This window comes from Etheostoma spectabile, chromosome 18 (assembly GCF_008692095.1).
Source record: "Etheostoma spectabile isolate EspeVRDwgs_2016 chromosome 18, UIUC_Espe_1.0, whole genome shotgun sequence".
NCBI classification, from domain to species: Eukaryota; Metazoa; Chordata; class Actinopteri; order Perciformes; family Percidae; genus Etheostoma; species Etheostoma spectabile.
In genome coordinates, this window is record NC_045750.1 from 25,276,511 (window position 1) to 25,287,571 (window position 11,061).

At 40.7% G+C, this 11,061-nt stretch overlaps 2 protein-coding genes across 6 annotated transcripts in view; both read left to right on the forward strand.

Moving 5' to 3' along the window:
• Nucleotides 1-7,947, forward strand: part of evlb (Enah/Vasp-like b) — a 67,172-nt gene extending 59,225 nt beyond the window's left edge. For 3 of the 4 annotated variants that reach the window (XM_032543427.1, XM_032543428.1, XM_032543425.1), the window contains exons 5-13: nucleotides 1,671-1,738; nucleotides 1,902-2,149; nucleotides 2,854-2,954; nucleotides 3,132-3,171; nucleotides 3,493-3,544; nucleotides 4,866-4,923; nucleotides 5,008-5,068; nucleotides 5,267-5,324; nucleotides 7,047-7,947. In XM_032543427.1, the coding sequence (XP_032399318.1) occupies nucleotides 1,671-1,738; nucleotides 1,902-2,149; nucleotides 2,854-2,954; nucleotides 3,132-3,171; nucleotides 3,493-3,544; nucleotides 4,866-4,923; nucleotides 5,008-5,068; nucleotides 5,267-5,324; nucleotides 7,047-7,084 (724 nt within the window). In that variant the 3' untranslated portion in view covers nucleotides 7,085-7,947. The remainder of the gene's footprint in view (nucleotides 1-1,670; nucleotides 1,739-1,901; nucleotides 2,150-2,853; nucleotides 2,955-3,131; nucleotides 3,172-3,492; nucleotides 3,545-4,865; nucleotides 4,924-5,007; nucleotides 5,069-5,266; nucleotides 5,325-7,046) is intronic. The other variant, XM_032543426.1, reaches the window with a different exon arrangement.
• Nucleotides 7,948-9,417: 1,470 nt separating this feature from the next.
• Nucleotides 9,418-11,061, forward strand: part of yy1b (YY1 transcription factor b) — a 7,398-nt gene continuing 5,754 nt past the window's right edge. The window contains exon 1 of one of the 2 annotated variants that reach the window (XM_032543226.1): nucleotides 9,418-10,179. In XM_032543226.1, the coding sequence (XP_032399117.1) occupies nucleotides 9,594-10,179 (586 nt within the window). In that variant the 5' untranslated portion in view covers nucleotides 9,418-9,593. The remainder of the gene's footprint in view (nucleotides 10,180-11,061) is intronic. The other variant, XM_032543227.1, reaches the window with a different exon arrangement.

Here is an 11,061-nt window from a genome sequence, read left to right on the forward strand (position 1 = left end):
GGAGTCATCCCAAAAGGATCAATAAAGACAAGTCTAAGTCTAAGTCTAAGTCTAAGTCTGAACCCTGAGATGTGTGAATGGCTGTATGATGCAAAAGCACTTTAAGTAGTTGTTAAGACTAGAAAAGCGCTAAATAAACACAGCACATTTACGTCTGTCAACCTGTAAGTGATTTTGTATGGTGGAACCCCTCTCCTCAACCTCTTTTCCAACAGTAGTTTCAGCAAAAAAACGCTCAGATAAACCCTCTGAACGCTACTTGCCCAGCAGCAAACAACAGTCAGACAAAGTTAGGGTCTAGCTCAGTGGTTCTTAACCGGGGTTCGATCGAACCCCAGGGGTTCGGTGAGTCAGTCTCAGGGGTTCGGCGGAGGTCAAGACACACACCCGACTCATAGGATTCGTGATGACACGCCCCGCTTGGCCTTCATCAGAAGGGTTCGGTGAACGCGCATATGAAACTGGTGGGGGTCAGTACCTCCAACAAGGTTAAGAACCACTGGTGAATATATACAGTATATTAGCATTTAGCCACTAATGAGCAAGATAATGAAGTCGGTGCTATTAGTCAGCATTTTTTGTGCATATGTGACGAAGCCAAAAGAACTCAGACCCCTCTGAAGTGAATCGCACTCAGGACTTCTCTCCGGCTGCAGCTGTGTGATGGTTAGCTGCACGGTTCCTTTATAATAGAATAATTTATCAGAATCACAATCAGCTGTATTTGCCACATGAGGAATTTTTCTTTGGAACATCGTTGCTCACAATGCACTTACACATGCAAAATAACCCAACAATATATACACACTAATAGATACACACTAATATATACACACTCTAAACAGAAACAATCTAGAGGCAATAGTGTAATGAGTGTAACGAGGGGTGCAGGAGTAAATTGTGACAGTTCTTTTTTTTTAAATGTGGAGCATAGTGCAAAGGATGCTGGAATAAATAGTGCCATGTTATTATAATGATTGTAATTTATAATTTGTTATAATTTTTTTACTGTTTATTGATCCCCAGTGGGGAACTTACAACAGAATAGAATAGAAAGCCTTTATTGTCATTATACACAAGTGTAGTACCCGTGCAACAAGACTGAAGCAAAACCTTTCCAGTGTAAACACGAAATATAAAAAATGTATAAAAATATAAAATGTAAGGAGTGCAGAAGAAGAAAAAGAGAGGGGGGAATGGGGTGCACAGTTTCTGAGAGCAACTATATGTACATATATAAAATAGTAAGAAAGATAAGATAAAGGGTTTGTACATACATTATGCAAATAATGTCCTGAGTATTAAATTATTGCACAGTAATGAGATTAAGTGATTACATGTTAAATAGTGCACTGCAATGAAATTAAATGGTTAAATATTAAATATTGCACTGTAATGAAATGAAATGGTTATATATTAAATATTGCACTAATGAAATTGCACAGAATTCCAGTGTCTTTTTAGGTATTATATATTTACATACTTACATATATACAGGTATATATATATATATTATTAAGGACTGTACAGTAATCAATGTGCAGTGAAGTCAGTCATGTGTGAGATCAGAGTGGTAATATGGATATGGATGGTGAAATGGCAGAGTTATGGATAAGACGTGACATTTGTGATGTTAAGTGACAGGCCGTGTTCCCTGCGTGTCCCTGCAGGCAGATGATGGAGCAGCAGCAGCAGATGCAGGCACAGCTGGAGCGGGAGCGGCGGACGTCCAACTCAGGTACGCACATCAAAGAGCACATGTCATCTTAAGTGTATATAGATATAAGAATAAAATAAGTTTTCATGATGTAGTGGATTTGGACTCAAATACTCAGTTGTGAGTGCAGGTACATATAGACAGATGGAGTCTTCTCCATCTTCACGTCCCCCTTTCCCTCCAGGTTCTCCTTTCCAAGGCCACCCTGCTGTGCTCTCCGTGGCCCCCCCAGTAATACCTCCCCCAATGAACATGGGTGGCCCTCCTCCCCCTCCACCACCGCCGGGACCCCCACCCCCTTCAGCAGGGGCACCCCCACCGCCGCTCCCACCACCTCTTCCCATGGGCGGAGGGAGCCACGGGGATGAACCCCCCGCCCACACGGGTCTCGCCGCCATGATCGCCGGAGCCAAACTGCGCCGCGTCCAAAGGGTGAGACACCAGTTTCTCTTTGGGACTTTTATGTCTTCATCAAACTTCTTTAATCCTCGCGTTGTCTTCCCGTCAAAATTGAAAGTCAATGCTTTTATTGATGCTTTTTATCAATGTTTTTAACTTTTTCTTACATTTTTGTTCCTTTTTTCAAATTTTTTGACGCCTTTTTCAGTTTGTCACTGTTTTTTTTTTAATATAATTTGTTTATTGTTTATTTTTGACGTTTAACACTACATAACACTAACTTATTAATTTTAGTTTTACAGTTATTTTTGGAATTTATGGCCAATAAACCTCATTTGTAGAAAATTATACCTAATGTTTGAGTAAGAAAAGACGAAATTAGGAATTATTTAGACTAAAATTAAAGGAATGTATGTTGATGGATAATCCCAGACTGGAATATGTCAACTTTTACTCAATACTATTTCAAAAACACTTCAATTTGTTTTCAAATGCTTTAAAATTGAATAAGACGCCCCAAAATGAATGAAAATAGAGATTTGTACTTGCCAAAGAGCGTTGTGTGGAATCAATCATGTTATTTTGGGGGAATAAAAAGAACATTGATATAGGAAAACGGGTCACTTTGACCCGAGGACAACATGAGGGTTAATTCAGGCAGGATGTAACTGGGGCATCTTTACCAAACCTGACTGACACACAGAGTAAGAAGTAACTTCGTACTCTCCTCTCCACAGCCCCAAGACGACAGCGCTTCCAGCGGCAAAAACGAAGCCAACCGAACGAGTGGAGGAAGCGGAGGACTGATGGAGGAGATGAACGCCCTGTTGGCGCGAAGGTCAGACCAATGAGTTCAGAAAACCCTTCTCCATCCCCATCCTGCAGCCACATTAGATGTCATTGATCACTTAAGTCTTTAATCAATGCATGGTTTATTATTTTTATTACACTCATTACAACTATTGATATTAGATGAAATGCCCTGTTCTCACTTGAGGCTTCTTCTTTCCCCCAGAAGGAAATTAGCCTCAGAGAGGCCCGACGACAGCCAAAATGTGAGTGAATGGTGATGTTGATTTCATGAGTTCACCCTGTGATTTACAAAGATCATAAGGATGTTGATTGGGCCAGGGGTCATGATCATGTTGCTGATTAGATGAGCACGATAATGATGTATGGTCATATTCAGTTGCATTGAGATAGAAACATTGATTAGCCTGTAGCAATGAGGAACAAATTACAAAGAAAACCAGATAAAAGAAAGCTGTACTGTTAATGTGTATTAATAAATGACAATGTCGATGATGATGATGATGATGATGATGATGATAGAGGAAGGGGTGGTGATGCTCATAAATCCTTGTGTCTTTCTTCAGGATGACCCAAATTCTCCGTCCCCCAGCACTCGGAGTGGACAGAATGCCACAGGTGGGAAAAACTGAGCACAGTAAACAATGTTACATAAACAAATAGTGTATTTTTTATGGTTTAGGCAACTCTTATCGTCTCAGCCGGTAATGGTGAAAAATAAGCATACACAGAGAAACACAGTTGATTGACAGTGGAAGGCTGGGACTAATATGTATCTATGTACTGTATGTTAGCACACAGTGTGTGCTGGGTGGTTGTCATATAAGGGTATAAGTTATGATGCCTTCTGATATAATTAACCCTCCTGTTGTCCTTGGGTCAAATTTGACCCCTTTTTAAAAATCAGAAAAATGTGGGTTTTCTTTTTCACCAAATTACCACAAAAAAGGGTGGATTTCATGCAAATACAATCACTTTCATTGAATTTCAGGTGAAAATTGAAATGTTTTCAAATCATAATCCTGACTAAACTCATCCACTCAACATACGTTCCTCGGATCTTAACTATTAGTCCAAATAATTCAGAATTTCTGCTTTTTTAACTCAAATATTAGGTATAATTCTATACAAATGAGGTTTACTGACCATGAGTTCCAAAAAGTAGTAAAACTAGTGGTAGTGAGGTGTTAGTGAAAACTAAAAACAAATAACGTTGGAAAATGTGATGGATATAGAGTTAAAGTGTCAATCTTTTTGACCCAGGAGGACAACACAAGGGTTAAAGTTTCCTTGACCCTTGTGTTGTCTTCCTGTTCACCATGAACTTGTTCTTCCAGGTCAAAAATTAACATTTCTTTTGTGCTTTTTCTGATTTATTTGTCCCTTTTTCCATGTTTTTGCTGCTTTTTTAAAAACCTGAGCTGGTTTTATACTAGGTTTTACACTTATTCTTGGAATTCATGGTCGACAAACCTCATTTATATCAAAGTATACATACGTTTTTAGTTAAAAAAGGCAGACATTTTGAATTATTTGGACTAATAGGATCACAGATGGGTAGATGTCAAAGTTTAGTCCGGATACTGTTTTGAAATCATAAAAAAAAAGAATTCAAATGCTATAAGATTAAATAAAACACCCAAAATGTCAATGAAAGTAATCAATAATTCTACCTGAAGAATGTTATATGGAATCATTTGTTATTTTTGGGCAATTTGGTTGAAAGAAATCCATATTTCGGATATAAAAACACACTAGTTTGACCCGAGGATAACACAAGGGTTAAAAATGATATGCAACTATTTCTGTAAAAGCCTGACAGAGTAGAAGACTCAAGGCAATTGGAAACCTACAGAGAAGAATACATCATATCTACTATGTGGAAATGTCAGTAAATCCCTGCTGTTGTTTTCTATCTGACTCTGTTCCTGATGTCTAGATGGGGCAAAGAAGCCTTGGGACCGAGCTAACTCTGCAGACAGGGCGATGGTTTCAAGGTGAGAGCTGGGGACATCACAGCTTATTCAATATGTCTGTGAGGCGGTGAATCTGGAAGAAAATGACTTTTGTTTATCACGCAGGGTACGACCGGGCGGGGGTGGCAGTGACACAGACTTGTTAGACCTCGATAGAATGAAACAGGTAAAGCAAACCCACTGTAACGACTGTAGACCTTACTCAAAGTCAGACCACTGAATTGTTCAGGAAATCGTTTTCCATTGTTCTCCAAAAGTTAATTTGCTTCCATACATCTGCTTCCTGTGTACAAATGTTTCTACAGTAAAGAAAGACATGTGCGATGGATTATAAACACTTGTCTATGTGTGTGTGCTTCGTTAGGAAATCTTGGAAGAGGTGTTTCGTGAATTGCACAAAGTGAAGGATGAAATCATCGATGGTATGTTTCATTTTCTCTTGGAACACTAAAGAAGGGCAATCAACATTTTAGGAACACTCTCTCTCTCCTAACTCCGGGGCTGTAGTACTCAAGACCGGTTTTGGACTTGAATCCGGACTCGAGACCATTTTTCTATGGTCTAGGACTTGTCTCGGACTCGCTAGTATTTGGACTTAGACTTGTCTGGGTCTCGGCCACTGGTCTTGCCAGATCTGGCTTTTGGGCTTTTGGTCTCCACCGAGTCCAGGTGGCTTTATTATGTTGATAATAATATTGGAGGGAAAACCCCAAAATGATTGTCTTGACACTGTCATGCAAAAGACCTTTTTTTCTGTCCTGGACTCGAACCTCTTTGGACTCGGTCTTGTCTTGGACTCAACTAGTCCTGGTCTTGGACTTGTCTTGGACTCGACAAAGGTGGTCTTGACTACAGCCCTGCCTAACTCTTACCTAATTTATATTAATGAATATTTAATTGGAAATGTAACCAGTAGGATGCTGGGAGTTGGGTACTTTTGGAGAGTTTTGACCACTAGGTTGCACTAAAGTCCCAGCAACCTGAAGATGGAAACTTATACAACACATGCACAAGCAACATTTCAATGAGAATACCTTGGGTTATTACAATATTATTATTACTAAAATATTCTGGGTTCTGATAACTGAAAAATATGACATTTTGACACAAAATATTGTAGACAAATTATAATCCTTTGCAAAGAAATTCTTAAAATTGAATAAATATTACATAGTACAACACATATACAGTATATTTGATTACATTGAAAATTGAAAAGAAATAGCATATTTTGAAAAATAATGTGATGACATGACTCATAATATAATAACTCACATAGATAAGAAAATGTGAATTAATTGTGTAGTGGCATTATTAGTCAGTGGTTAGAATATGCAAACAACTCATTTTATAGGCCTGTTTCTTACTATGATTATTGCAGTCTATATCATTGAAAGGGTCAATTGTGAAAAAATGAATGTATTATTTTCTGGAGAATGGGGAACTTTCCATTAGATCATCTCTCAATGCAAATCAAACCAGCTATTAAGCTAACTGAAATAAAACCATGGCAATCTCTATGTATGGTGAATTGTATGTGTGTGTGTGTGTGTGTGTGTGGGGGGGGGGGGGGGGGGGGGGGGGGGGGGGACTTTATCAGGATGCATAGTATAGAAATAGTATAGAGAAGCATAGAAATAACTGGCCTTCTCTGCTTCTATGGGAATTTAACACAGGGGTATGTCTACTTATGCCCCCTGTATTTTAACATAGGGGGTGTATACTTATGCCCCCTGTATTTTAACATAGGGGGGTGTATACTTATGCCCCTGTATTTTAACATAGGGGGGTGTATACTTATGCCCCCTGTATTTTAAGGAAGAACATTTATTTATTTACAATACATTATTCATTCACAAAGAAAGTTGGTGTCCTTAAAGGTTGTATTCTCCTATTTTTTTTAATTAAGGCATTAAGATCAATTTCCAAAAGACGTTGTTTTATTTCTCTTTTTAACTCAACTTTAGCATGGGGGGGGTAAACTTCTGCAAGCCGCTGTATGTAAAATCAGGGGAGTGCCCCTTTAACTTGTCACTCCAGGTCCCCACTTAGGACAATGGAGACAGAGTATTGTGTAATGAGGGTTGTTGACGGGGTATTATCAACCTAACCTTGTTCCTATGTGTTCTCTCCTTTGCCTACAGCCATTAGACATGAACTCAGTCGAATTAGCACGACATAATCAGAGCCACCCCCCCCCCACCCCGCCATGAACCACCTTTGTGAACCATTGCCCCTGCAGCAACTGATGTGGCCCTGAGCAGGAGGAGGAGGACGAGGAGGAGGAAGAGAAGTCAGGGATGAAGGCCCAAACTGTGACATCTACTCACCCTGTTCAGCTGTGGTGTTGCAGCACCGCTGCAGCGCGGCTGTAGCACCTCACACACACACGTCTGTGTTTCATTGGTTAGTTCGTCTGGACGTGAACGGGGCACACTCTCGCACCGATTCCTCGGATTTACCCACATTTTCTGTCTGTTTGTTTGCCCAGTTCGCCCCTGTGTCCTCTGCCTGAAGGAGAATGGATCCAATTTCCAATGATTTTGTTTGTTTTTTCTTTTTTCACACATTTTTATTATTATTATAAGGCTATTATTACTATCATTTTCATTATTTTTACTATCATTTTTACGATTGTCAATGTTGATATAAGTTGTCGTAGTGTAGTGAGTACAATGGTAATAATGAGGAAAGTGATCATGAGAATATGATAGTAATGATAATGTTGGTAATTATAATTGCACATCAGTTTATGTCAGCTTTTTGTATTTTATCTTCTTTTTGTTTTAGATACAGCTGCAAGCACATTCACACAAATTTCTCACCATCTAACCTGGAACATTTTTTTTAAAGGGTTTTTTTTTGCATCTTTTTCTCCAACACAGCGGCAGAAAAAAAAAACCCAGGCTCTGACCTGAAAACGAGGGTGAAATAAACTTCTTTGAATATTGCAATCTTATAAACGAAAAAAAAAAAAAACGAAAAAAGAATACACCAGAGTATTTGTGATCATGTTGTTAATAAAATGTTTATTGGCTGCAAGGATATGGTGAAGTATTGTTCATTTTATTCTCTCCTTTTATGAAAAAGTGCTTCCTGGTTTGACAAAAAAAAAAAAAAAAAAGAACCACTAAGTTTAAAAAGAATATAAATAAAACTGTGAACAATGATTTGGATAAACGAGGCTGTGTCTTTCCTTTTGTGTTTGTGTGGGTGCTATTTTGATGGCCGTCTTGTGATTTTGTCTCAAAACCCGAAACATGTGCTTATTGAATAAGTGCCATAAATTACAGCTGGTGCAATGCAGAGAAGTGTGAAACATCTGAGCTGTGTCTGTGCAACCCCATTGTTTTATTCAAGTGTGTCACATAATGGATGCTAAGGTTTACTGGAAATAGATTTGCTAAATATATTCCTAGATAAACTCAGATAACCATGTAGTACAGTTATTTTATGTATTCATGTATTTATTTACCTTGTATTCAAAGGAACTAAACACCAGTTCATAGATTCAACCATAGGAGTGTGGTGTGTTCCTTTTATTTTTGTATTTGTTGCTGCCACTTGTCCATCCATCCATCTTCATCCGCTTATCCGGTATCGGGTCTCGGGGGCAGCAGCTCCAGCAGGGGACCCCAAACTTCCCTTTCCAGAGCCACACCAACCAGCTCCGACTGGGGGATCCCGAGGCGTTCCCAGGCCAGGTTGGAGATATAATCCCTCCACCTAGTCCTGGGTCTTCCCCGAGGCCTCCTCCCAGCTGGACGTCCCTCCACCTAGTCCTGGGTCTTCCCCGAGGCCCCCTCCCAGCTGGACGTGCCTGGAAAACCTGCTGCTACATGTTGTAAGGTCTAATTTAATAAAAACAGCATTCTTTAAAAGCTATAGCATATTAGCCACCTAAATACTGCGTTGCCTCCATGCACTGGACACAACTGGGAGACATAAAGGATGAGTTCTCACTTTCATTTTCACAGCTTTAATACGTGTGAATAGTTGAGGTCACAGGTCAAAGAACTGATAATAAAAGATAAAAACCCTAAAGAACTCTTTTCTTTGTTTTAAAACTGCACGTTTCTAGTTGAGCTGGACTATCAAAAAAAGTTCCACCAATACAACTAATATTATATAATCATAAAAATGGTGTTAAAAATTACCAATGTGTGCTTAAAAGGCTTGCTTTCCAATTTCAACCCATTCAGATTTTGGGATCTGGTTATTTTTGGTGAACATTTGCTTTTTGGGGCATATTAGACACAATCATGATTTGATTAATTCTACAACAAGTGAAGTTAAATAATAGTTTTTACATTTTTTATTCTTAAAATACCGGTATAACAATTAGATCTTATGTTCACTCCATTGACCTTTTTATGTAATTTATTTGTTAAATTATATGTATCCAAAATATGTGTTCAGAAGAGGGCTTTTGGAAACCTCAACAAAGTTTAGTAAAGCACCCCGGCAGCACAGTTATCGCTGGGTTCACCATATTCTCGCGAGATTTCGGTATTGGAGAACATAGTGGCAACGAGAACTGCCTTGGGACGGAGTGCAGAGAGTTGTTATCGAAGAAGAGGGAGAACAGACAGAGGCACGAGCAACGCTGGGGGGTGTGTGAGTGTGTTTGTGAAGTCAAAAAAGGAGCACAACACGGCGTGAATGAGACAAGCAAGCTGGCGGACTTCAACATGGCATCCGGAGATACGCTGTACATTGAGGCAGACGGCTCGGAGATGCCGGCCGAGATCGTGGAGCTCCACGAGATAGAGGTGGAAACGATACCAGTGGAGACTATCGAGACCACGGTGGTCGGCGGGGACGACGACGAAGACGACGACGAGGACGACGACGACGATGGGCAACCCATGATCGCGCTCCAGCCGCTGGTCTCGGACGACCCCAACTCGATCCACCACCACCACCATCACCACCACCACCATCACCAGGAGGTGATTCTGGTCCAGACCCGGGAAGAGGTGGTCGGTGGAGATGACTCGGACCTGCACACAGACGGCGGGAGCGGGTTCGAGGACCAGATCCTCATCCCGGTACCGACTCCGGGGGTGGAAGACGAGTACATCGAACAAACTTTGGTGACTGTGGCTGGGAAAAGCTCAGTAGGTCGGATGAAACGGGGAGGCGGCACGGGTGGCAAGAAAGCGGGCAAAAAGAGCTATTTAAGCGGTGCGGAGGCTGGCGGAAGAAAATGGGAACAGAAGCAGGTGCAAATAAAGACACTGGAGGGGGAATTTTCTGTAACAATGTGGGCATCGGGTAAGTAAACGTTAGCACAGCTGTGTCTGTCTGCTCCGTTGTTAGCCGCATGAGGCCTCATTGCCAGGGCGTTGTCCTGCTGCACCAGACTAGTTCCTGGAGTGGTACGTCGCACCGCCGCGAAAAACGACAAATAATGCAAGTTTTCGATGCAAAACCCTACTGTATCATATCGAAATGTTTTTGTTTTGAAGGGAGGCCATGTTTAGGTGTTGCTGGGCGCCGCCATATTCCCCGAGACTAGTAAGTATGGCGGCGGCCTCGAAAAAATGGCGATAGTCGCGGCCAGGCAGAGATGGCGGCGGTGCTAGGGGGAGATATAGACAGCTCGGTTTTGGATATCTGCAGGCCGCAAAACTGGGGCGCCCACGCCGCTCAACTGCAGCGGGTGTAGCGCCGGAGTGTTATGTACAGTCTGTGAAAGCTTAATATGTGTGATATTGTGAGTAAAGTCCTATTTAATAAGGAAATAGTTTAGCTGTTAGCTCTGGTTGTTGCTGTTGGTGGGAACGTTGGTTCACTAGTGAGCCTCGCGTCGGTATCGGGCAACTGCTGCCTCTGTGCAGAGTGGTGGTACTGCGTGTAATGTAATGTAATGTTGAGCAGCTGTTAATCCATTAGAACTGAGAGAGGGCTCCTATAAGGCAACCAAGAGCCATTTCTGAGATTTTTATTATTTTATTTCTCAGAAAAGTGTGTGGTTGATGTATTCCTTACTGATAATCGACCTGTTAATTTTGGTTTTGAGAGGCCACAACAGCTATCTCACTCATATTATTAGCATCGAATTTGGTAAACGCTTTTTGTTTTTTTTTACATTTTTGCAACATTATGAGTAGTAGGTAGTAATTTAATAATATGTAGAACTATGTTTTTTTTTTT